Source organism: Phodopus roborovskii, unplaced genomic scaffold (genome assembly GCF_943737965.1).
Source record: "Phodopus roborovskii unplaced genomic scaffold, PHOROB, whole genome shotgun sequence".
Lineage (NCBI taxonomy): Eukaryota > Metazoa > Chordata > Mammalia > Rodentia > Cricetidae > Phodopus > Phodopus roborovskii.
The window spans coordinates 11,524,762-11,551,009 of record NW_026125295.1 but is presented as its reverse complement, the minus strand read 5'-3'; the positions used below and the strand labels follow the sequence as shown (position 1 = coordinate 11,551,009).

The 26,248-nt window shown below is 43.0% G+C and overlaps 2 protein-coding genes across 4 annotated transcripts in view; one reads left to right on the top strand and one right to left on the bottom strand.

The window, feature by feature from the left end:
* Window positions 1–21,861, top strand: part of Lrrfip2 (LRR binding FLII interacting protein 2) — a 98,377-nt gene extending 76,516 nt beyond the window's left edge. Inside the window, exons 21-29 of the mRNA XM_051203266.1 lie at window positions 6,318–6,410; window positions 8,579–8,671; window positions 12,347–12,448; window positions 12,695–12,827; window positions 14,377–14,426; window positions 17,859–17,979; window positions 20,382–20,461; window positions 20,930–21,034; window positions 21,614–21,861. Coding sequence (XP_051059223.1) covers window positions 6,318–6,410; window positions 8,579–8,671; window positions 12,347–12,448; window positions 12,695–12,827; window positions 14,377–14,426; window positions 17,859–17,979; window positions 20,382–20,461; window positions 20,930–21,034; window positions 21,614–21,724 — 888 coding nt within the window. The 3' untranslated portion in view covers window positions 21,725–21,861. The remainder of the gene's footprint in view (window positions 1–6,317; window positions 6,411–8,578; window positions 8,672–12,346; window positions 12,449–12,694; window positions 12,828–14,376; window positions 14,427–17,858; window positions 17,980–20,381; window positions 20,462–20,929; window positions 21,035–21,613) is intronic.
* Window positions 21,862–25,430: 3,569 nt separating this feature from the next.
* Window positions 25,431–26,248, bottom strand: part of Mlh1 (mutL homolog 1) — a 41,277-nt gene continuing 40,459 nt past the window's right edge. For 2 of the 3 annotated variants that reach the window (XM_051203091.1, XM_051203105.1), the window contains exon 19: window positions 25,435–26,159. In XM_051203091.1, coding sequence (XP_051059048.1) covers window positions 25,992–26,159 — 168 coding nt within the window. In that variant the 3' untranslated portion in view covers window positions 25,435–25,991. Of the gene's footprint in view, window positions 26,160–26,248 lie in introns of all 3 variants that reach the window. The other variant, XM_051203098.1, reaches the window with a different exon arrangement.

The window sequence follows — 26,248 nt, the reverse complement described above, 5'->3', positions numbered from 1 at the left end:
GAGGCTGCAAAACTCAGTGGTCTGAGAAATCAGTCACTGCCCTATCAATTAAACTTTATCCTTTTTTTAGGTTTTTAACTAGATTATGACTCAAGTATTATTTTAACTATGACAATGACCTTGAGGTGCTTCTTTCTTTCCATTATAAGTAAAATGGTACAGAGCTGAGTGAGATAAATAATTTTTTTTTTCTGTGAGCTTCTGAATTCTTCAAGAGATTGCACTTTCCAAATAACCAGTTAATTGGAAGCAGCGGTTTAAATATGTGAGTCAGAAATTGACAGATGCTTTCTTAACAAGTTACATACAGTTGGGGCCACTGTCTAAGTGCCAGATTTGCCCTTGGGCAGATGCAGCAAAGAAACTGGGTTGTATTAAGAGTTTATTGTCTAAGCAGAAAATAAATGGATATTATCTCCAGAGATTGGTCACTGCTATATTGCCAATATAGAAAAAAAGTAAGAAGACAATTTAGGAAATATGTACTGACTGAGTTGCAAATAGTCATCTGAATTGTACATAGAAAAGGGGACAACAAGTTGAATAGTGTTTGATGAACTTCCATGGTAGTGGTGTCCAGTGTAGGCTCATTGATTGAACTGAATTTACTGCTCAGGTGTGGACGTTAGTGACATATAGAAGAGATTGCAATTATGGGGACAGGAGAGATATGTGAACTGAAGTTTCCTCTCAGTTTTTCCGTGAAACTACGGTTATTCTTTAAAGGCCTTATTTGAAAATGCTGCTAGGGTCTAGCTGTGTGAAAATAAGCATCCTTCATGTTAGCTCAGTGATGGTCCTTGAAGAGGATGCTTTGGAGATAGTAAGTGCTTTACTCTTTTGGTATTCTATCCCAGAAACCAGTTTTAAGGATTCTGAATCATCATACTTTCTTATTCTAAACTGATGTTGCCTCTTGGAATACAGAGTGCCCACCCACACAGATGCGCAGATACAGAGGCCAGCTTCTCTGATGTGCTTCACTACGGCAGCAGAGGCTGAGGGCTCTGCACATCTGCATTGTTAAATTGTCACCAGCCCTGCCATCGTGAGCTCAGGACCTGTATGGTGGATGGTGGGCCAAACTCTACAAGTTATATTCTGACCTCCATGTTTTTTTGTTTTTAAATACACAAATAGTAAATGTATTTTTTTAATTTAAAAATGTTTTTAGTTGTTCTTTTATTTTTTTCAATTTTAGGTTTTGGTTTTGTTATTTTGGAGAAAGGGCCTCCTGTACCCAGGCTAGCTTCAAATTTGCTAAGTAGCCAAAGATGATCTTGAGCTCCTGTGCCTCTTGCCACTCAGAGTTCAGGTCTGTACCCCCATACCCAGCTTAGTAGCTCTGTCTTTAAACATGCCACCATGCCTGTGTCAGCAGCAGAGTACCTGACTGGGAATGTGTGGAATGTATTCTCAGGGCTGGGGACATAGCTCAGCTGATAATTGTCTGGATACAGCAGCAGTGGAGGCATGGCAGCATAAGTCTGTGACCACAGTGCTATGGAGTCACAGGTGAGTGCATCTCTACGGCCTGCTGGCCAACCAGCCTGATGGGATGCACCAGCTTCAAGTTCTTTAAGAGACTTGTCTCAACAATAAGATGGATACCAACTGAGAAAGAACCTGACATTAACCCATGGTCCTCCACATACACATGCCATTCATACACGTACACCCCACAAACATACAAAAGTATTATTTTCTTAATACTTATTTAAATAAGGAACTGGCTTACTAACATTTAAACATATGTTACTACTCGCTGGTTAAGCATACTTGTTCTTCAAGGGGACCCAAGTTTAATTCCCAGCACCGCCATGAGGTAGCTCACAACCACTTCAGTTCCAGGAGATCTGACACACACTTCTGACCCTGTATATACTGGCATGTGCTACACATGCATGCATGCAGATATTCACACATACACATAAAATAAAAACAAGTCTTTAAAATTTGACTTTAAACACGGAAGAAGTATGTGGAGACACTTAAGGAGTCCATCAGCTTCCCATTGCTACTGTCAGCCCATAGTTAGCCCGCTCTGTCCTTTTCCTCCACTCTATAGTAAATTCTAGGCATCTAATTTTAGTAATTAATCTTGACAGACTACATGTTCTCCCCTGTAGAAAATGCAAAAAACAAAACACAAAAACATTTCAGGGGCTTGAGATAAAACACTTGTCATACAAACTTGAAGATAGGGGTTTGGGTTCCCAGCTACCATATAAATAGCAGGAGAACAGGGCAGCCCTCCTGTAATTCTGGGAGGCAGAGACAGGAGAACTGGGTTTAACCAGAGAAAGAATGAATACCTGACATCCACTTCAGCCTCCACATACACTTACACATCTGACACCCATGGACATGTGTTTGCACACACATGCATACATACACACAAGACCAGTTCATACTTGAAAAATTGATATCAATTGATATCAATTTTATATTACATACCCAGGCACTGTTAAAATTTTACTAGTTTGAAAATTTCAAGCACAATTTTCCTTTTTTTTATACTTTGAAAGAAATCAGAAGCTAGCTATGGCTGTGCACACTTGTAATCCTAGCACTTCAGAATCTGAGGCAGGAGGATCATGACTTTATGGCTAGCCTGGGTTACACTGAGAACCTTTCTCAAAACGAAACAGAAACTGGGTATGGCGGCATACATCTTTAACCCAGTACTGGGGAAGCTGAGTCAAGAGGGTATTTGTGAGTTTAGGCCAGCCTAGTCTATTAGTAAGTGCCAGGTCAGCCAGAGCTGTACAGTGAGACCCTGAGACTTTGTGTCATACCCACCCTACCCCAGTCAACCCTCTCTCAGCCACACCCTCCCAGGATCCAGAGAAATTCCTTACTTTGTAATTAGTTGCTTCCCCCCACTCCCTCCCCCATACAGTTTGGATACTGAGGAATTGTGATTGTCTGTCCCAAGAGCTTGCTGTTCTGACAGACTTTGCCTTCTCATTCCTATGGTGTCTTTCCTGGGCCTCCTGCCCTCTTTAGTTCCTGGGAGCAGGCTGTCAGGTATGGAGATGTTACCAAATGTAACTGGAACCTTTTTGGCAAGTCAGCTCTAGGAGGAGTGTGGTTCTTCTTACAGAGCCCAGCTAGCTGGCTGTCTTCTTATACTATAGCTGGATGCTTAGATCCAGTTCCAGGGGATATGATGCCCTCTTCTGGCCTCCACAGGCGCCAAGCAAGTGATGCACAGACATACACGCAGGCAAACACCCATACATATAAAATAAAAAAATAAATAAAAATGATTCAGTTTATATACAACTTCCCATTGAAAGTCAATGATTCAGTGGATAGTATATTCACATACATGTGCATCCATCACACCCACACAGAGTATTTTCATTCTCTCAAGTAGGAGCTGAATGCTCTATAACCGTCATTTTCCTCTGCTGATCCCCTGGCCCCAACTAACCATGGCCTTGTTCATATCTATATAGATTTCCTCATTCTGGACTTTGATATCAACAAACCACAAAAGGAACTCTTTCATGATTGTCATCTTACACCTAGTGTAGTAATCCCCAGTCACCCATGTTGTAGCACACTTAAGTGTAGCCACATGTGTTGGGAGGTCCAGCAGCATTAATTAATATTTAGGTTGGTTTTCCCATTGGCCTTTTATGAAAAACGCTGACATAAACAGTGTGTAGTTTTTGTGTGGACACTGTTTTCCTTTGTCTAAATACTTAGGAGTGGGGTGTTGGGTGCCCTGGCAACTGGACAAACTGAGTGAGGCATAGCAGACGTTCCAAAGCAGAGACAGCATTCCGGCCCATTTCACTGTGTACATTCTCCATCCACATCCTCTCCACTATTTACTGGTGTCTGGCCTGGGTTGAGCCGTCCTAGTGGGTGTGCCTTCGATTCACATTTTTCTGATGAAACTACTGGTTTTAAGTATCTTTTCATGGGTTAAAGTTTACCTTTCGAAATCGCTCATTTTTCAATTTTTATTACTGTTATAAGACTATATCTCAGATATCAGTCACTTACTGAATAAATGATTTATAGATATCCTCAGCTATTTGTTTCTTTTAACTTACTGTTCTTTATTACCTTACAGCCATTCTTTTTTCTTTTTATCATGTTCATCTTTTATTACCCAGACAGACAACTGGCGTAGTTTTGGAAGTCACGCTAAAAACTCTGTTGCCTTTATAGTTTCACAATGAGGAGTTGTTATGCCCTCACAGTGACTAGTCGTCTTCTTTAAAAGTCTCTTTATGAAGTTGAGTTCAGTGTTGTGTTGCAGCTTTTGTTTCTTTTAATGCTCAGATTCGCCATTGTGAGCTTCCTTGGGCTGATTCTCAAGTTCCCTGGAAAGCTCGCTGATAGATAGACAGCCTCCATGCTTTCTGACAGAAGAGCATGTTTTAGCCTTTGTCCAAGCAGGCCAGGGGCTGCTCCTGCTGCTCAGCCGATCCCTTCATAGGCACCTTAGTGGAAATGTGTGTGGGGGCTTTTTTGTTTGTTTATATGACAAAATACATTATGCTGTGACGGTTCATGTTTATATTTATGACTCTAGGGATTGCACTCAGTCCCTCTATTCTCCGTCTTTGTGCTACCCTGCAGCTCCTGATTCTTGCTGCTTCATTCCACGTCACTCAGCAGAGCAAGACCAGGTCGCACTGCTGTCGATACTGCAAGTAGTCATAGTGTTTGGTTGGCTTGGCCTTTACTCTGGGGCAGAGGCTATACATAGCCAAAATACTAGTTTTTATTATGGTAAAAAACACACCACAATACATTTACTGTTCATTTTAAAGGGTGTAGCTCACAGTAGGATGTTATATATGTTTTACTGTTGTATGTGGAATTTTACCTTGCAAAAGTAATCTCTAACCAGTTAAGTAAATAGGGACATTTGGCCCTTTCCCAAGCCCTTGGCAGCCGCCATCCTGCCTTCTTCAGTATGTGACAGCCTTGTAATACTTAGCTTGTCGTCCCCAGTGCTCATGATAGGAGTTCCTCCTTTCAGAGGGCTGAACACGGTTCCCCTCCCTTCCTCGTCTGCCAGGCACTTGGGCTGTTTCTACTAGAAACTGTGCTTTAAATTGAACTCTAGCTTGCCTTATGTAAACATAAGTAGGTCTGAAGTCAAAGGAACCGAGTTCAAAGTTTATCTTCTCATCCTCATTTTCCCCTTTCTTTGGAGGAATTCTTTTATTTCTATGGTTTTAAAGATTCACTCCTTATATTTTGTGTATGTACGTATACCACATGCATACCTGGTGCTTGTGTAGAGGTCAGAAGAAGGAACTGGATTTCCTGGAACTAGAGTTAAAAATGGCTGTGAACCTCCATGTTGGTGCCGGGAATGAAACTCAGGTCCTGTGCAAGAGCAGCCAACACTCTTACCCATTTGAGTGATCTCTCCAACCCTGGGAAATTCTTAAGTTTAGTGATTCATCTTTTCTTTTTATAAGCCAAGAAGATATGTTAGTCAATTTTGATTAAAAAGACATACGTATAGCATTTAAAATACATGTAAACACACACATCTGTGGCCCTCCTTTCTTAGAAAATGGCAGCCCACTCTAGGTGCTATTTGTGCTTGCAGCACACAGATCTGCACTCCTATCCATGCTCTGGTTATTTATTGGCAGACACTTTACTTCACCAGCTCTCGATTCACGGACATCCAGAAGTCATCCTGTAAAGAAAACCAAGCTGCTGGGGTCTTTCTGTGCTTTTACTAGAGTGTCTGTGATAGGGAGCCATGGCGGGTGGATCCACGGGATCCTCTTTTGTAAGCTGTGTGTGATGACCCCTTGTCACATGACCTACTATGTGTTTCTCTCCCTTGAGCATGTTTCATATTGCAGCTGTTCCCTTCTCCTTTCCTGGGCTTTAGCCTGGCTGTCCATGTTGTCAGTGCTGGGAGTTCTCCAAATGGATACATAGTAATATATCTTTGTCTTTGAACACAAATTGTAATTTCTTGTGTAGCTTGTTTCTTTGTGGTAGCTTTTGCTATTCTAAAAATTTTAATTTTTATGTAGTCTCTTGTCCTACTTACCCTTTATTGTGTTTATATTTGGAATAATTTAAAATAGTTGCTTCTACAGTTGCTCATTTTTAAAAAGTACCTACATTTTGCTGTCCCTTCTGTTGTATTTCTTACTTTCATCATGGAGGATGGAGATGAAAGTCTGACCCATCTCACCAAACTCAAGTGATCTATCCAGGCACGAGTCTGGATGTTAGACTTGGCCTCTGTGCTAAATTACATATGTTCAGCTTTGTATCCCATGACTTCTGTAACAATAACATTCGCTTAATAACAGGCGTTAGAAAGACAGAAACATATGTGCAGTGTGCTGCAGCATAAAATGGATGAACTCAAAGAAGGCCTTCGGCAGAGAGATGAGCTTATTGAGGTATGTACTTGAACTGTGGAAATAATTGATTTTGTAAACTAGATGAGTTGGATAGCATGGTGGTGTGCTTGTTGGGAGAATGTTAGAATGCTATAAAGCAGTGGTTCTCGACGTTCCTAATGCTGTGACCCTTTAATATAGTTCCTCATGTTGTGGTGACCCCCCACCATGAAATTATTTCTTTGCTACTTCATAACTGTAATTTGCTACTGTTATGAATTAATATAAGTATCTGTTCTTTCTGATGGTCTTAGGTGACCCCCGTGAAAGGGTTGCTTAACCCCCAAAGGGGTTGCAACTAACAGGTTAAGAATTGCTGCTATAGAGTTTACTTGTGTAAACATTTCTCTCTCTCAAAAAATTTCCAACATGAAATATAAAGGCAAGCTTAAAAAGTAAATGCTTACAAATTCTACAACCACCACCCCCATTTAATAGGATTTTTGGCCAGTGTCTTTTATTCTTAAGTACTTTCCCAAAGATGTCACAGGAAGTTAGAGAAGAAGCATTATAGAATATACCCTTTGGGTACTATGCATGGCATGCTATAGGACATGATTCTTGAGGAGTAAGAGTTTTGATCTTCAATCAAGTTGATGCATTTGAGTAGTTGAAGAAAGGGAGGAAGTTGTCAAGATTTTCACCTTACACTGCAGGCATCAGCTCTCTGTGGTAGAGGAGCCTTGTGCCACCCTAAGGCAGCATTGCAGTGCCGAGGAGGGTGATCTACAGCAGTCCAGAGCATCCGTGCACCGCCCTGCCCTGGTTAACTGTCTCCGGGTTTATTAGGAATTACATGGGAGAGCATAGTAAGACTGTATTTCTGTAATTTATCATTGTGTTTTCTTGAAAAACAAGCCCAGAATGCTTGATACAAACTTGTAAAGTCTTAGTCTTTGTATGTTTACAATTTCTGTCTTTTGGACGTCAGTAGCTATTGATCATGAACTACTGAAAACTGAGTCTGTCACATATAATGAATGCCTTTGGGTCTCCAGAATTAACATTTGCACAATCAAGTAGAGACTGTGTGAGTAGGAAAGTGTTGCTGGTGATTTCTCAGTGAGAAATAGGGAAAACATGGTGAGAGGCCTTGGATAAGCACTTGCTCTGGTTGCCCTTACTCTTGCTGTGATAACACCTATAGCCAAAAGCAAGTTAGGTGGGGGTGGGGGGTGGATTTATTTCCCTTCTTTTTTCAGGTCAGTCTATCATTGAGGGAAGTCGGGGCAGGAACCCGAAGACAGGAAAGTCTGTTATTCCACACAGTGTCATCTTCAACTGGGAACTCACTCACAACCAAGGAAGACACCTTCCTACATGCTAGTTAGCTAGTTCACTGGTTGGCTGAAGCTTACACTGCTTATAAAGCTTCCTTATACAGCCCAGGATCATCTGTCCAGCCAGTGGTAGAGTGGGCTAGGCTTCTCACATCAATTAGCAATCAAGACAGTCATTCACCTGAGACTCCCTACCCCAGGGGATTCTAGGCTCTCGTGTGTGTGTGTGTGTGTGTGTGTGTGTGTGTGTGTGTGTGTGTGTGTGTGTGTGTGTGTGTGTGTGTGGCGGGGGTGGTGGTAGTGGTGGTGTAGCTGGGACATATTCTTGATATTTCAGTTTTTGCCAACAGAAAATCAGTGTGATAAAGCTGAAGATGTCTGTCCTTCTTTTTAGTGCTCCTTTACCAATATTCACATCTTCAGTTTGCTGTGTGTGGATCATTTGTTCATAAGCAAACACAAGTTTCCCTCGGCAGATACAAGTTCCATGTTTGGGTAGAAAAGCAGTTATCACGGGATGAATACAACACACAGGAGTGCTGTGTGTACACTGAAACGCAGACTGGCCAGCTGCCTCTGAGCTGCTGTTGCACTAGTTAGGTTTTCCCAGTACCCTTTTGGACATCTGCCCTGCCCTTTCCTTGTGCTGGAGATTGGACCCAGGGCCCATGCACACTCAGCACACTCTTAGCTGCAATCCACTGTCCTCCCTCCCTTACTGTGGGGCCAGCCAGTGAGGCACCGGTCATCTTTCCCTGCTCTGTCGACCTAGACTTCCCTCCTCCCTTTAAAGTTCATCTGCCTCCCTTTTGTTCTGTTTTCCTTCTTCTAATGCCCTTGTTTTTTCTTTCTGCTTGTATTATTTCCCTCCCCCTTCTTCTTCTTTAGGAGAATCAGCGCCTGCAGCAGAAAATAGATACCATAACAAAAGAGGTGTTTGACCTCCAAGAGACCCTGCTTTGGAAAGATAAAACAATTGGGGTATGAGAGGAGATGGGGCTTTGGAGAAGTTCATTCCTGAGGAATAGACCAAGCAAATTTAGACAATATGAATAAACAGAAACCCTGATAATGTGCTCAGAGAATTCTCTTTCCAGTCTCCATGCTTGTGAAGCCCAAAAAATGAAACCTTTAAAAAAGTGTTATTCCCCAAGGATTCCTATCTCAGAGAAACCACAGGCATCTAATTCAAATTCTGTGGGTAGCTGGCTATGTTTACATTCCAGAAGTATGGATCAAAGAAGTTGGAGGTGGAGATGGGGAAAATGTTATCTCGTAAATTGTTAGTGAATAAAGTAGGAAGAGATTACAAATCAGTTTAATTTTGGAAATGAATAGGAATGTAAGATGCAGGGTTGCCAAAGTATGACACCATCTCTAATTATCCATCTCTAATTATAACCCAGCCCTCCCCAGCGTGGGGCCTGGTAAGGAAAATGCCTTAGCTGCTGCTGTGTTTAGCTCTGCAGGTACACTCCAAGCATGCCGCAGGGTAGCAAAACTAGTCACATCCCTGTTCCATAGGGCCGAGATTTAAAGAACAAAAGGGACTTTTAGATAATTTTCTGAAGCTTAAGTTACCAAATTTCCAAAATTCCATCAAAACTAGAAAATCTTCCCAGGGGACATTGCAATTGTAAATTACTTAATTTATACACGTTTTTCCTTGGGAACCTGAAGTGCTATGGGGAAGTGGGTGCACAGAGGAGGTTGTGGAGGAAAAGTTCAAAATGTACACACGGTCTGGGATGGCCATCTTATGAGTCAGGATGCCTGGGGCTTCTCATTTGTATGGCTTTCTTAGCATTTAAACTGATTATGTTGAACTAGCTGATTACCTAGAGTAAAACTACACACACCCATAAAGTAGCTCATTAAAACTGACCTTGGCTTTCCTACTAAAAAGACATACTAGTGCTGGCTATAGTGGCACATGCCTTTGATCCCAGAACTTGGAGGAAGAGGCAGATAGGTGGATCTTGTGAGTTCTAGGCTAACCTGGCCTGTGTATTGACAGTGTAACCTGTCAAAAAGAAAGAAATGTATCAATGTACATGTTGATGGCTAAAATATAGATTATTTGGCTTTTAATTGCCTGAGGATTTATTGAATTTTTCTGTAAGATGTAATTAACTTTCCAAGAGTAAATTTTTCCGAACTGCCTAGATAGCTCAGTGGGGTACAGTGCTTGCCTTACAAGTATGATGCTCTGACTTTGATATTCAGAGCCCACCTACAGGTGGGAGGAGAGGAAAGACTCCACAAAGTGGTCCTCTAGCTCTACTGTGGGTGTGCCCATGCACACACCATGCACATAATAATAAGTACTTCTTTTTGAAAGATACATCTCACATACAAATGTAAGAAATGATAGCAATACATGTCCACATACCTTTTGCTGGAAAATGTCACATCTTACAATGCTGTAGTTCAGTATTACAGCCAGGGCATGTCTGTGCTACAGTGACCATAAAGGCACTTCCATCTCTCCTTTTTATTGATGCCCTTCTACTCCTTGCTGCTTGCAGTCCTTTGAGGTACTCAGTGTAGAGTAGTACATATAAAAGGGCCTGAGCTCTAGGCCAGCTCAGCATCAGTTAATTCTCATTTTCAATAACTGCAGTTATTTAACCCCTTTGCCTAGCATTTTAGCCTGTTCCATATCTCTATGTGGCTTTTTGATGCTAAAATGAGAAGTTACATCTTTGACAAAGAATTACTTAGATCTCTGCCAAGATGTACTTCTTACTCTTTGGAGATCTGCCGCGCGACAACTGCTGCCAGCAGCGCAGGGCAGTGGCGATGTGGCAGGCAATACAGAGGATTTCAGATCTAGAACAAATATGTTTGACCCAATTAGAAGGTATTTCAGTAGCTTTCAGGCTTTGTGGTAAAGTGAACAAATACAAAGGATATATTTTGTTTTCCTATCTGTAATTACAGGAAGATGAAAATTTAAAATCTAAAAGTAAAACAAGAGCCCAGTACTGTAATTGTGGAAGGATGCACAAGAGCCATGTACTAGTGTTTGCTAGAATTCTTAACTTGAGATTGGTCTACTCCTGAGAGGTCTTTTGTATTCAGTGTATTGTGAAAGAGACCATGTCATGTCTCTTCATGTCATGATTACAACACAACTGCATGCCATGCTTTTGTAACACACCTCTAACCGGTGGTGCAGGCGACTGGCGTGTTCCTAACACACATCTAACCCACATGGTTTAGGACAGGAAATATTCTTGTCCTGGTGTTGCATTTGTGTTAAGGTGGTTTACCCCAGCCACCAGTGTTAAAGGCTTCAGAATCTAGACTCTCGAGTCACTCACTTTCCAGGTAACTGGGGATACATAAGATGTGTGGATTTTTGCCACTTATGGAAAGGAAGGTAGGTATTGACATTGCAATGTGAAAATTGAGGAGAGGGCTTGCCTAAGGGATACTCCCCAGCATTATGTGGGATGGTCATGAGGGAGCAGAATGAAGATATAAAACTATACGCAAGGGCCTTCAGAATAAAATGAACTGGTCTCATTTTCTTCCACTGCTGTTTCCTGTAACTGTGGACGGGGATAAAAGTGCATTACCGAGGGCGGGAGGGTGAGCTTCACCAGACCAGTGTCTGCCGTTAGTGCTGCATAGTGGTGGTGCTGGCAGTCCTTTCGTCTTCCCTTTGGTCACAGGATGGGATTAAAATGGTTTTCGTAAGAATTAGTCAGTGCCAGGCATGTCAGCTCATGGAAGACCACAGGAGTTGAAAGTCAACCTTGACTGCGTAGCAAGTTGAAGGCCGGCCTAGGCAATATGAGACCCCTCTGTTTAGTAACAAGGATAGCCACTAAGCACTTTCTAGTCATCAGTAACTAAGTTGACTTACTTTTTGGGTTTAACTTATTGGGCTAATGCTGGATAAAACATTAAATGCAAGAGAAATAAATAGTGGAAGAGTTCGGTAAAAACAGCCAGGTTACTGCCTTTCCCAGATGCTCAGTGTAACTTGCCATGCCCAGTGTGCCTCCTGAGTGGGTGCCACTGTTAGGTCTGAGTGTCAGATGGGTGGCTTCTGATATGTCAAGTCCCTACAGCTAGATTTGAAACTCCTTACCCATTACCCAGCTGGCTCGTGTTCGATTTGTGTTTTCTCATTTTTAACTAAATTTTATCAGAAAGCCAGTTACCATGGTAGGTGGTTGGAGCTGAGCTGTCTTGAGCCAAGTGGTAGCTGAGTACCTTGCTAACACTGGAGAACAAGCAGACAGCCAGCATTTACATAACTTATCCAGACTTGCTGTTCTTCCCAAACATCTTTATTCTTAAATCAAACATATTCTCAACTAAACTGCTTTTGTTAAGGTGAAATGAAATGTGTTGGGTTTGTTGTTGTTCACCAAATGAAAATGCCCTGAGGAAGTCAGGCAGGGAAGTTCTGTGTGTAAAGATGGTTTTCACATGATGAGTGTCTTGCCAAGTTCACGCATGAGCGCTCCTCTGTTTAAGCCTTCTGCAGCTGTGCACACTGGCTGCTGCTTCCTTCTCCTGGCTGCTGTTTCCACACTTCTAACACTCTGCTTGGAGGCCTTACCTGCTTATTGGAGTAGTCACCTTTCTCTTGCTTTCTTTCTATGCTGTTCTTTCCCTTGCTACCCTGCCTAAAACCAGGCCCTAGAGAAACAGAAAGAACACATTACCTGCCTCAGGAGTGAGCGAGATGTGCTCAGGGAGGAGCTGGCTGACCTGCAGAAGACAGTGAAGACAGCAGAGGTATGTCAGCCTGGGCCTTCTTCCCCTGCTCCTGCCGTATTTCTTTCCTGGCCATAAACAACAGCCTCGATATGATGGTGGATTGAGTTATTTCCTCCACAGAGGTATATCATATAACTAATTCTAACGAATTTTTACCCATGGCAAACACTGTTGCAGAGATGCCTCAACAGAACTTACAATTTCTGTATGGGTCACTGCTTGTAACAGCAAGTTTTTTTTTTTTTTTTCTTTTCTTCCTCATAGAAACATGGCTTAGTTATAATCCCAGACAGCACTCCCAATGGTGAGGTCAATCATGAACCTGTGGTTGGAGCCATTACTGCTGTGTCTCAGGAAGCTGCTCAGGTCTTGGAGTCAGCAGGAGAAGGGCCACTAGGTGAGACACTGCTTGTTATTTCATTTTGGATTGATGATGGGCTTCTAGCCTAGGGTATGGGGCGGGGGCAGTATATGGGCTATTTAGACAAAAATCTAGACATACTGTCCTCCGACATTCTTGACCTTGGGAAACCAGCAATGTGGGTTAGCACTGATGAAGCATTGCAGGTGTGTGCACATTGCCTTTCACTTAAAACAGACTTGGTACAGTTTGCCCATCCCAGGGGAGCTCAGGGCTGTCGGGGACTTGCTAGCATTTGTTTAGCATCTTCCTGGCCCACCTGGATTTAGATGCTAAGCTTATCCCAGGGCTCTACAGTTATTTGACAGCATTTTTTCTTAAGGTAAGAAATGGATGATGGAGAAGACACACACTGGATTCTGACTTTTAGGACAGGGCTTCCAGGCCTATTAAAAGTGATCCTTAGAGAATCTAATGACACCTCTCCAGAGAGTCACAAAGGGGCCCAGCAATTGGCCCCACAACAAATCTTCTACTAGGCAAAGAAAAACAGCACAGATAGATACTGTGTCATCAGCTTACATTAATTTTTTTAAATTTTTTTTTCTCGTGTGTGTGTGTGTGTGTGTGTGTGTGTGTGTGTGTGTGTGTGTTAAGGGGAGTATGAGGCAGTATAAGAACAGCACAAGCTAAAATATTTTAAAGTTAGTAGGCATGTTGTCTTTTGTAGAATTCTAGAAATACAGTTAACTGTTGAGCACTGATAGAAGATGCAGGTGAGTTAGAGAATGCAGGTGAGCTAGAGGGAAAATCCTGCAAGTATGTTCATCTTTGGCATTTGACATGATGTCATTTACAAGGCACACACTCAAAAACCATACAATCTACTTACAAAACAACAACAAAAACAAGTTTACCATTTTGTTGGTTCCCATCCATAGCTGTGATAGCCTGATAGTGTATAGAATTGAAGATAACAATGTCTGGCTCTGGGGTACAGTGTTTCCTCAGTCCAAGAGGCCTATTCCTGCCTAGGCAGAAGCAGCCCTGTGTATCTCCCTCAGGCTGGAGTGCAGGCTGCCTATGCCTGGGTTTCCTGTTCGTCACTAAGTTAGCCACAGGGTTAAGCAGTACTTTAAGCCCATTTCAGGTTTTCTGATGCACTAGGCCCTCAGTTTCACCACAAGTCTTCGAGTGCCTCACTTGCTGCTCCCACAGTAGCCATCACAGGCCCGCTGCTGCCAGCGGTATGCGGCTCCCCTCCGCACTCCTGGGTCCCACTAGTGTTCCATATCCTGCTGTCCACCATGGTTGGGAACTTCTGACGACAACTGGGAAAAACTTGCAGTTTTGTAACAGCAGAAGCATGGTTTCCTCTGGACTCCAGTTTGTCTCTAGGCAGAAAGCCACTGCTGTGGGAGCAGACGTTTTATTTGGTGTCATAATTGTCACCGTCTGTGAGATTGTTTGGGGAATATTCTGATTGCTTCTTCATGTTCAGAATGTAAACGATATAATTTAGTAGATGCTGGCTATTTGTGAGCACCTTTCCAAGTCCACTTTACAGCTTCCCCACTTGTTCCAGATGTGAGGCTACGGAAACTTGCTGGAGAAAAGGAGGAGCTCCTGTCACAGGTAAGATGTCTGCTCATCTAAAACCATTAGTTCATCTAAGATAGGCAGTAAAATGCTAATAAATGAAATGTTCGTTACAAATATCGGTGGGTGTAATAGTTGCCTGCCTTTTTTCTTTTCATCATTTTTTCTTATTTAACATACCAACTAGTTTCCCCTTCTTCTTCTTCTCCCACTCTCCACTACCTCCCTGCAACTACCCTGTCCCCTCTCCTCTGTCTCCACTTAGATGGGGTAAGGCCTCCCATGGGACTCAACAAAGCATGGCCCAATCAAGCTGAGGCAGGACCATCCTCTGTTCTAGATGGCTTTTCTTTTTGTTCCATATGCCTGCTTTTCTGTGTTTATCATAAGGTTGGCCCATTTTAAGCAGGAGTTTAAGCCCACTCAGGGTTTTCTGATAGATACACAGCAGGTTCCTCTTGGTTCCATTCAGTCTCAGACAGTCCATTCCAAACTAGTGGCTTATTCACCCTGTACTGGTGTGACTGTCCTTCTGCCTGTACCTTGGGTTGGGTTCCCTTTTCTCAGCCTTTCTTCCTGTCTCTTTCATTCACTCTTGCTTTGGTGTATATTCCAGTAGCTTCCTGAGGAAAGACCATGTACGCTGTTAATTTCCCACGACCTTGAAGGCCTGAAAGTGTCACTTTCCTTCAGGGTTTTAAAAAAATATTTCTTCATTGTCCTGTTTTTGAAGATATTTGTTCAGAATTGTGAAGACACAGGTCTGTGAGATGGCTCAGCAAGTAAAGTGTGTTGTGCAAGCCAGGCGACCTGAGTTCAATCCCTAAAACCCACATAAAGGTAGAACCTGAGAACTGATTCCTTAAAGTTGTCCTATGACATCCATAAGAGTGTGTTTTTGGCCGGGCAGTGGTTACGCTCGCCTTTAATCCCAGCACTCAGGAGGCAGAGGTGGGAGGATCTCTGTGAGCTTGGGGCCAGCCTGGTCTACAGAAAGAGTTCCAGGACAGCCAAGACTACACAGAGAACCCTGTCTTGGGGGGACAAAAAGGAAGAAAAAAACAACAACAAAAATGAAAACAAAAAAAACAAAGAGCATGTATTTGTGTATGTGCATGAACACTCAATAATAATTTTGAGATTTGATCTCTTATAGGTGATGTTTTTCCTTTCCTGTGGAAGCTTCTTATTCTCTTTCTCTCTAACATCTTGAGTGATGTGTTTAGAAGTTTTCAAGCATGAAAGCATGTTGATTCTAGAAATTCCTAGTCCTTAGTTTGGAAAAACTTAAGCGTTTTATTCACTTGTTCCTCACTCCTATTCAGTAAGTAAGCAAATGACAAATGATACTCTACTGTTTAATACATTATTCATGGCAAGAAGGATATTTGGATGAATAATCAGATTGTTGTGGGTTTATCTGAAAAAAAAAATCCATGTCTTAGACATTAGTAGAGAGAGGTCAGGCAACAGAATTAAGCTGTGTTATATGTGAAGTTTCCTTGAACACATTTATCATGTGTTTCTCTATTGACATTCAGATGTGTGGTACAGGCATGTAGTCAAGACAGACATAGCCAGGACAAGAAATGTGGTGGGCACGTAAGACCCTGGTGATCAGGTTGGACCTAGAAGTTAAGCTGAATGAGTAGTAGAGAGGACCTGGAAGTAGAGATCAGATGGAGTGGAAAGACTAGATTAATGACTGTGAGTGTGGCTCAAGGGTGTTAGGGTATAAAGAGAATGAACGGGGTGATCAATAGTTGTGGTTAAAGTATGTGGAACTAAATAATCTAGGGGGTATGGCTATCTAATGTTGAAGCCTGTTTTTATAGGTTATATGAAGGCTCGGGCAAAAAGAAGTTGGTGGCAGGACCCTTGAAGGGGAGGTGTCTCAGAAACTGGAGTGTATTATGGGAGCATGTCCCTCCTCGAGATGTGTATTGAAATGGCCAAGATAGGGGGTAGTTTTGGGAGTGCAAGTCGGGAGCGAACATGACAGAGGCCCAGTACACCAGTGAAGATGTGAGTTAGTTAGATGTGATCTCAGCAGCTAAGCTTAAGAAGGGGAACTTCTAGGGAGGCTGAGTAGAGGACAGTTCAGCAACAGCAAAGAAAGCCTGAGGGCACTGTTCCATTTCCAGGCTGAGGTAGGAGGCTGTGACGACGAAAGCAGTGCTAGGCTACAGGGCTCTGGGAGAGAACTGAGGTGAAAAGCGGTTTCTGAGATGAGGCGGTGGCAGGAGCCGCTGGTGGCAGCCTGATGCTTCCAGAGGCACTGGACAAGTTTGTGTGTGTATGTGTGTGGGGGGGGTCAGGTTAGGCATGGTCCAGGGATTTTGGGTACGAGTGCTGAAGAAGAATGTGCTAAGAATGATGGGATAATAACGGAATTCTCAAGGCAAACCCATGTGTGTGCAAAGGGCAGAGGTGCCTGGGAAGCAAGCATCCACTGAGTCCACAGTCAGTACTTGCCCTCCGACTGGACAGTGCAAAACTGGTGCTCAGCTTCCTTTTAGTCCCTGGTAGCAGAGTTAAAGACACTGGGAAGCCAGCCACTTGTGCTTCCAATTTCAAGGACTTAAAGTTCTCTAAGTATTCAATATATCTAAAAAATAGAGAAAAGGAGCCCTATATACCCATGAAAACTTTCATTTCAATAAGAGTAAGAAAAAATATTTTTTAAAATGTACTGTTATGTAAACACACACAAGTTTTATTGGGACACCTGGTTTCTGAGGATCATTTCTTTCTGGTTATGTCAGTTTATATCAAATGCCTAGAGTTGTTTTTCTCATAGGAAAAACAGTGTTTGAACGATCTGTATGACTTGCTAATAAGAAGGCTCTGTTTTGTGGTATGTTATGGCCCCTGGACCAGTTGCTGCCTTTAGTAGAGAACTGGGGTTGGGAGCTGTAGCACTCACTCACTGGCTGTGCAAATGTGTTCTGAATTCGAATTGCCAGTAGCAGGCACTGCATTGTGCATCTGGAATCTCAGCATTGGAGAGGTAGACACCTGAGGGTCACTGGAGCTGGCTGGCTGGCCAGCCAGCCAGACCAAGTTGATTAGCTTCAGGCTTGGTGAGGTCCTTGTCTCAGAAATAACGTGCAGAACAATTCAAGAAGACATGTGCTGTAGACCTCTGGCCTCCATCTATGCATGGACACATACAAACTCAAGACACTTATCTTCCACCCGTGCCTGGTGACACACAGGTCTGCAGGTACAGCCACTTGGGAGGCTGAGGAAGGAGAATCACAAGTTCAAGGTCTGCCTGGGCTGCAGAGTGAGTTCAAGGCCAGCTTGGGCAACTCAGTGAGAACTTATTTCAAAGTAAAAAGGAGGGATATGGCTACAGCTCTGTCAGCGTGTCCGATCCCTGGGCTTCACCCCAGAACCACCAAAAAAAGGTAGAGAGACTGAGCCCAACACTGATCTCGCTGGTGACTTCTCCTTTCCTTTCAGATTATAAAACTGAAGCTGCAGTTAGAGGAAGAACGGCAGAAGTGTTCCAGAGGCGATGGCACATCTGGAGACCTGGCAGGACTGCAGAATGGCTCAGATTTACAGTTCATTGAGATGCAGAGTAGGTACCAGGGACAGGCCGGTCTGCACCCATGTGGAGTAGCGTGTATCTCTGGAATAGAGTTGGATGTGGGCTGCTGGAGACCTACTGAGTTCCAGGAATGGCATGGACCAGTCACTGAGTGCATATGATATCTGAGCTCTTGTGTGGGTCCCTCTTCCATTTATGCTTTTTCTTTGGAATTCATCTTGGAAAATTGAGGATTTTAAGACCAGCTCATTAATGTTGGGTTTCTGAAATTTCCTAGTTTTTTAGCAAAATTTCATCTCTACATGAAATTAAAGGCAAGGCTACAAAATATAGTCTGTTTACACAAATTATGTTTCTTTTCCTACTTTTGACCCCACATTGTTGGTTTTATTTGAGTCCTGGTAAGCCTGAAATCACTATGCAGACTGGGCTGGCCTAGAGCCCACAGAGATCCACCTGCCTCTACCTCCCAAATACTGGGATTAAAGGTGTGTGCTACCATACTGGGCCCCATATTGTTTTTAAGTGCCTATCTACTGTATTCACCCTAAATACCAGATTATAGTTGTCTCAGCATCCATTCTTATAGTTACCTTGTTGGTAATGATGTGTAACTCGCAATAAAGGGCTTTTATTTTTGTGAAGGGGCTTTACTGATAATGTACTCTAAAATCTTGGCTATTTGTGAACTTTTCATATTAATAATTGGACTCAGGCTGAATGGAGGAATTTGGAGGTTGAAGTTTATTAGTAGTAACTTATGTGGTTTTGGACCTCAGGTTCTTCATATTCCTTGATAAGTAGTTCTAGAACATCACTTTGGTGTAGTGGGACAGGAGGTGACAGAATATGGGAAGGCTAGTTAGAATGCAGTATAGTGAGCCTGACCAGTATAATGGATGCCAGCAGTCCCAGAGGGCACAAGTAGATTTTGAAAGACCGCAAAAGCAGCAGATTCGAAAGGAACTAACTTGAAAAGAAACAGGCTAGCTTTTGTGTGACTGCTTCCTAGAGTCAACTAGGTAATATAGGTGGGCTTTGCAAGTGGGGTTAAATGACCTGAGTAGCCAAGTTTTGGAAGCCAGGACTGACTGCTGAGGACAAAATGTTGGTTCTGAACAGCAACTTGACCTGTAGTGAGTATGGTTTCAAAACATACATTAACAGAGTAAATAGACTTGTGCATAGGAAGGAATCAGTGTTTGAAAGTGATAAAGTAGCTGTACATTTGGAGATATGAATGTGGAAACAGAGCTACTGTTGTAGAGCTCATGAATAGAATGTTCTCTCTACCACCAGAGGTGACCTTGGGAGATAAGCTTCTTTGTCCATTTTTTAAAAGTCTCATTGTGCAGTCCAGGCTGGCCTCAAACTCAGTATCCTCTTGTCTTAGCTGCCCAATTTGGAATGTGGGGTTACAGGCAGGCACTACCCCATGGTTCCTGCTACTTTAAGGTGATAGTAACTGTCCAGTCAGCAAAACTGCTTGCACTAAACACTGCATAGGTAGGCCTACTATTGCTCATGTGAAAAGCAGATGAAAGTTCTTGGGCAGTTTGAGTTATTTCCTTTGGTGGGTTAGATATACAGTCTATAGACTTTGCAAAGAGTGAAGTTTTTAACTTTAGGATCTGGGTGGGAATTTTACCCCCACCTCCATTTCTAAATTTAACAGCTCTTTATTTCTTAGGTATGATGTACATCTTATGATCTGTAGCTATACCCATAACATTACCATATTATTGAAAAGCCTTCATCTCAGTTTTATTGAAGCGTACCCTGCAGATCATTTGGCTGGGTCCATAAGAAGATTTAAGAAGACTAAGACATGATCCTCCTCTTTATATACACAAACAGTATTACGAGCATAATTGTCATAAAGAGAATGCAAACAAAATGAGCAAGGGAAGAAGTTACAGTTCACTAGAGTCATGGAGCTGAGTGCATCTTATTGAGGCTGGTGAGCTGAATCAGAGTGTGAGAGCAGAAACACTGCCTGGGAGCTGGAAGGTTACAGGGCTGGGTTCAGAGAAGCAGGGGGCCCAGAGGCTGCAGGGGCCATTGCCACCCTGTGAGCTTCCTTTCTCAAGGCTGTGTTCACATGCATCTAGAGCAGTGGTTAACCTTCCTAATGCTGTGGTGACCCCCAACCATAAAATTATTACATGTTATTACTTCATAACTGTAATTTTGCTACTGCTATGAATTGTAATAAATATCTGATATGTAACCTCCAAAGAGGTTTCGACCCACAGGTTGGGAACCACTGACCTAAAGGGAAAGGACTTTGTTTCTGACTTAGTCCTAGGGACACTGTTGAGAAGAGGTGTAGGAGCCTCTTGCACTACAGTCCAGATTGCATGTCTTCTGTCTGCTACCTCCCAGCTCCATCTCTGGAGAAGAAAATAATTCATGATTATCTTCTGTTTTAGGAGATGCCAATAGACAAATTAGTGAATACAAATTCAAACTTTCCAAAGCAGAACAAGACATAACCACCTTGGAACAAAGTGTGAGTACTCTGTGAGGCGCCAAATGATTTAGATGCCATTAAACGCTATCAATGCCTCAGCCTCTTGCTAGTGGCTAGACCTTGGGTGCCTGTGGGTGGCCTTGGCAGCTGGGTGTCTTCCAAAGCTCTGTATTATGGTAGAAAAGCCACCAGATAACACATAGTAGGTTAATTCAACTTTGTGTCTACTCTAAAGACAGGACTAGGCCAGCAAGATGATACCAGCAGATTGACACTTGCTACCATGCCTAAAGATCTGAGTTTGATCCCCAGGACCCACATGGCAGTAGATAAATGGTTCCCACATGCTGTGTTCTTATCTTGTCCACGTTTGCTGTGCTGAAACACTATGACCAAAAGCAACTAGGGAAGGAAGGGTTCATTTAGCTCAGTTAACACGGGAAATTGGCCCTATAGTGAATGACTCTGTAGTTGTGACCCTAGGGGCTTGTGTGCTCATATTTACAGATCAGCCGGCTTGAGGGGCAGGTGCTTCGGTACAGAACTGCTGCTGAGAACGCTGAGAAAATAGAAGATGAGCTGAAAGCAGAAAAGAGGAAGCTTCAGCGAGAGGTACTGTGCTAATTAGTGTTCTCCTGGAGAGCACTCCTAATAGATCCTCTGGAGAAATCCGACTCTAGTCAAGTGTGGTGTGTACCTTTAATCCCAGCACTCGGGCACAGGGGCAGGCTGACCTCTATTGGTTTGAGGGCAGCTTGGTCTACATAGTGAGGGCCAGGCCAGCCAGGGTACATAACATAGTGAGACCATGTCTCAAGTAACTAGAATCAAAGACCTGGTAACAAGCTGTGGACCCACAGTGGCTGCCATTGACTTTTTGGTAAAGCAGCAAGTAAAAATGTATTTCTAGGTTTTGCTTCAGATGACATCAGTTTTTTTTTTTTTTTTTTTTTTTTTTTTTTTTTGCTTTGGTTTTTTTGTTTTTACAGCTTTTACACTTGTTTCATGGTTTAAACAATCCTCAGCAGCACTGTTTAGGCCTCTAGCTGCCTAGAGAGAGGTGGCAGCTATTTGGGGACCCCATACATGGCTGTCATATTAGCAGAGCTCTCATCTCCAGAAGGCAGAAAGGAAAGGGTGCTGGACTTTCTTTCCTCTGACCACATAAGTGACTGCGCTTTTTGTCTGCAGCTACGGACAGCACTGGACAAGATCGAAGAGATGGAGATGACCAACAGCCACCTGGCAAAGCGGCTAGAGAAGATGAAGGCCAACAGGACAGCCCTTCTAGCCCAGCAGTAGGGAGGCCGCCCTTCCACCTGGGCGCTGCTCTAAGGGCCTTGCCCAGAGATACTGACTCTTTTGTATATTGACACAAAGCCCTTCGAGTACTGTTTGAGTCTTGTCATTAAACAGCCACCTTTGTATTTTATAATTTATGAGAATGAAGCAGGTTTAATTGTCATGAATTTGGGTTTTGTTTGTAGCTCACTTCTACAGTGAGAACTAGTCTGTGCTGTTTTTTTTTTAGTTTTCAGTGTTCTAGAATCACGTTTTCTTATCATCTTCCTCCAGCTGCCTCACTGACTAGGCACTTGGGAGGCCTTGGTGTGGGTTCTGGAGGATGGCCATTCTGAGTGCTGAGACACTTGCTGGAGATTTCAAAAACACAAGTGCCTTCTCCACGGTGTGATACAGGCTTCAGAGACCGAGTGGCCAAGATTCCTACTCTTCTTACCAGAGCAATTACATTTCAGTGAGGAAGTATTCATGGGCTAGGGAAGTCTGTGTTTCACTCAAATTTATGTCTACAGGAAAAAGCTTTTTTAAAAAAATATTTAAATTTATATAAAAATTTAGGAAAAATATATGGGGAGTGTATATTAAACTTTATTGCATGGGGCAGAGGAAGTCTAGGCTTATGCTCTTAAAAGAGTAGGGTCCTTAGTCTCCGTATCCACTGTGCCGTTCCCTGTATTTTCATCTGCTGCTTATTTGTGAACTGAAACCCTAGATAAGCTTGAGGGGTGAGGGAGGGACAGTGCAGGCAGGTAGGGAATCTGCCTGAAGAACTATTAAGCCCACCTTTCCGCCAGCCAGGATTGGCAGACACAGTCATTGTTATAGAAGCTTTTTTTTTTTTTTTTTTTTTAAATGTTTTTTTGAGAGACAGGGTCTATGTAGCCCAGGTTGCCTCCACCTCATGGTCATCATCATTGGGCCTCCTGAGTTCTGGGATTCCAGGCATGTACCATCATACCTGATTCTAGAATAAAAATGCTTAAGAACTTTCATCTTTAAAGAGCCCAGAACATGATCTCCCAGCTCCCTCTACTGTAGCCACTTCATAGGGTTTGTGATTCTCTTTTGTCACAATCAAGGTGGTTTCATGGGAATGATTACTGCAGCTCAAAATGTTTACAAAGAAAATACATCGAGGAAGTCTAATGAATCAAAACCTCGTAATCTAGACTTGCAACTAGATAATAAAGTTAACTAAAAAGTGACTGATAGTTGTTCCCTTCTTTAGTCACTAGCCCTTCATTTTTAGGATATGGAAACAGTCCTGAGTTGAGAGCATCCTGTGCATTTCTTAGTAGGAAGTACAGTTGTATGGGTAGGGCGGGAATGCAGACTTAGCTTATCTCAGGTGATCAGCTTTTCACTTGGAGAAATTACCTCTTCCTTTCCACTCAGCCTGTACCTATCCTGGGCTCATGAACCTCTCCTGAGAAGCCCTGGCCCTGGCCCTTGTTTCCCAGTTGAAATGACCCTGTTTCTTCATTAAGACATGTCTTTCCTGGGACCTTCTTCATTACTTCCTGTCGTCTGTGCTTTACTTTAAAACCTCAGGCATCCGTCCTTGGGCTTAGTGCTCTATTTCTGCTGTGGCAGGGCTTGCCGTTAAGGTGGCTTATCTGGACACTGAAGAGTTTATATTCTTATTACTGGTTTTAGAGAAAGCCTTGGCTAATTTCCAGTGTACTAGATTTGACCACCCACCCCAGCAAACCTCCACAGTTGAGAAGTAAAGGCAAAGAAAGATTCATTTCATGTGGCCATGTTGGGAAGAACAGATAAAAGGGTTCAGGAACCCCAGATTAATTTAAAAGGTGTTAATGGTTTGAAAAAGGGAACAAAGGAGACAGTTGGTATTACGTTGCACTGCTGAAGCAAGTCTTGTTGGCAGGGTCAGTGGTCTGACTGGTAATTTAAGTTCGGGTCCTATGAAAGGCTCTGCAGAAGTGGTTGCTGACATCTCTTCATGGTTTCCAAACCATAATCATTTCCCACTCCAGGGCGTAGCCTCGTCACCACTGCAGTTTCTCATTGCAATAGAGTCTGTCCTGTCTGTCCTGTGAGCGCTACTTGGAGTCGCCAGTCTTCTTATCCCTCAATTCCAAAATAACTCCAAAATAGATCCAGGAGGGAAAAAGATAAAAGCAAAGAAGAGCAAAATAGTTGCTGAGGGATGTGTCTCTTTTTTGCTTCCCCAGAATCCTCCAAACACCTAGAAACATGTTCGGAACCACTAAGTGAACTAACTAGCTTAACTCCAATGAGTTAAAAGTCTGGGCAATGATGCTTTGAAATTAGCCTTGACTGTGACAGTAAGAGTCTCAGCTCAAGCTTTCTCCAGGCAATACCAACACTCTTACATATTACATTAGTAACTATCTTTCCTTACTGTTGACCAAAAATTACCTGACAAATGGGTGGACTTAGTTTGGCTCACAGTTTAAAGTCCAGCTTTACAGGGAAGGTGTGACAGAATTCACGGGGAGGGTATAGCAGATGGCTCTCACACAGGTACCCTTTTCCTTGGCACTCTGCCCACTTTTCAAGAGAATTTGCACGTCCGCATGCTGGAGCTGCAGTGAGTGCGCTCTCAGGGCACCCTTGTTATGGCCCAGGACAAAGTGTAAGGCCTCTCTCTAGCTGTGTTCATCTCCTTAACAGTAACAGACACTTTGTCTGCAACTTTAAACATGTTCATCTTCCGAGTTCATGTTTTTCTCACTAGAGCTTGTAGTTTTCATCTTTCTGTTTTGAACTGTCATTATCAACCTCAATAAACTCAGTGGTAACCATGCCACCACCCAAAGGTTAAACTGTCTTAAAATTGCCTCTGCCAAACAACTTAGTCCATTGCTATGAACTCACCCTTCCTCAAATACATGAGAAAAGACAAAGCCAGGTCTTTGCCAGAATGTAACATGAATGGCCTAGAGCCCACTACAGTCCTTGTGCCCATCTCAAACCACACAGCTATGCCCCCACTGGCTGTAGTTCTAAAGGTGTACCAGTCACCCACTGAGTTGTTGACAGTACTCCAGAGCTTCCCAGCCTCTAACACACTTTCCCACAACCCCCTTGTACACCTGTTCCTGAGCTTATACACCTCATGGCATCTTTATCAAAGCAGCTACCCTTGGTTGTCCATACCAGTAACTTTGACAGGTTCTTACAGGAACAAAATCCATGGGATACATAAAAGGGATTATGAAGAAAGGACTGGGCAGTTCAGGGATGGCTGGCTGCAAGCTGGAGAGGTAGAAAACTTGGTAGCTGCTTGCTTCACAAGGCTAGATGCCTTAGTAAGCCCAATCTGGCATCACATCCTACAAGATCCCTTGGAAGGCTGAAGAGGTTGAGTCTGAGGGCAGCATCAGGGATGGATACACTTTTCCTGAGGTCTTCTCATACTGGAAGCTTCTACTGTTGCCCACGTTGAGGGTCAATTCTTCCCCAACCAGTTATCTGCTCTGGAAACACTGTCACACGCACAAGTGTCTTCCCTAGGTATTCTAAATCCAACCAAGTTGACAAAACCACCTTATACATGCCTAGGACTTTGGGTCTCCGGAGTCTCCATTTGCTAGGAACTTACTATGTAGACTAGGCTGGCCTCAAGCTTTCAGAACCTCCTGCCTCTGCCTCCAAGTGCTGGGATCAAGACATGTACCACCCATATCCTCAGGACTTTTTTTTTTTTTTTTTTTTTAAGCAAAGCTGGAGTTTATTAAGCAAGTTTTAAATGGATTTAAGCCTGGGCACTGAGGGAAGAGAGGTGTAGAAAACACATCAAAGACAAGGATTTCTCAAAAGTTGCTGTGCCAGGGATGCTTTTAAAAGGAATTTGAATGGACATAGCTTATGGTATCCAATAACAGTTTTCCAGAATAAAAACATCATAGCATGATCTGGGAAAACTTCAAGAGGTTTTTTAAACAGTATGTATTGAAATGCCTCCAGGTGCTCAGGGGGAGTCTTCAACACAACCCAGTATGTACTAGGTGGAAGTCATCTTAAGATAAGTTTCCAGTGTGAAGTTATATCTGTGTGTGTATATATACAAAACACATCAAGACACAGTTTCTTTGCAGCCAATCCACAGGTGGGGGCAAATGTGAATTTTCCACATTAAGCTGCAGCAGCAACACTGGGATACAAAGCAATGACAGTGAACATTGGAAACCCTGGAGCACGGCAAATGTCCTGTGGCTTCCTTGTCCATAAAACAGGCTTCGTCGTGGACGGTGAGTGCACTAAGATGGCTATGACTGTATTAACACCTCTCAAAGACTTTGTAGAGATCCGGCAGGTTGGCAAGCTGCAGGACATTTCCATCCTCTGTGAAATGCTTCGGAGGCAGAAGGTGTGAGCGGAAGGCTTTATAGATAATGTGCTCTACAGTCCACTTCCACGGCTTTGGAGTGGAGCCAGGCATGTCACTCTGGAAAATACATGAAATGCATTTATCTCCCCACACACTGGTTTTCCCACTGACACGACAAGTACTGGGCCTGGAAGGGCTTTAGTGGT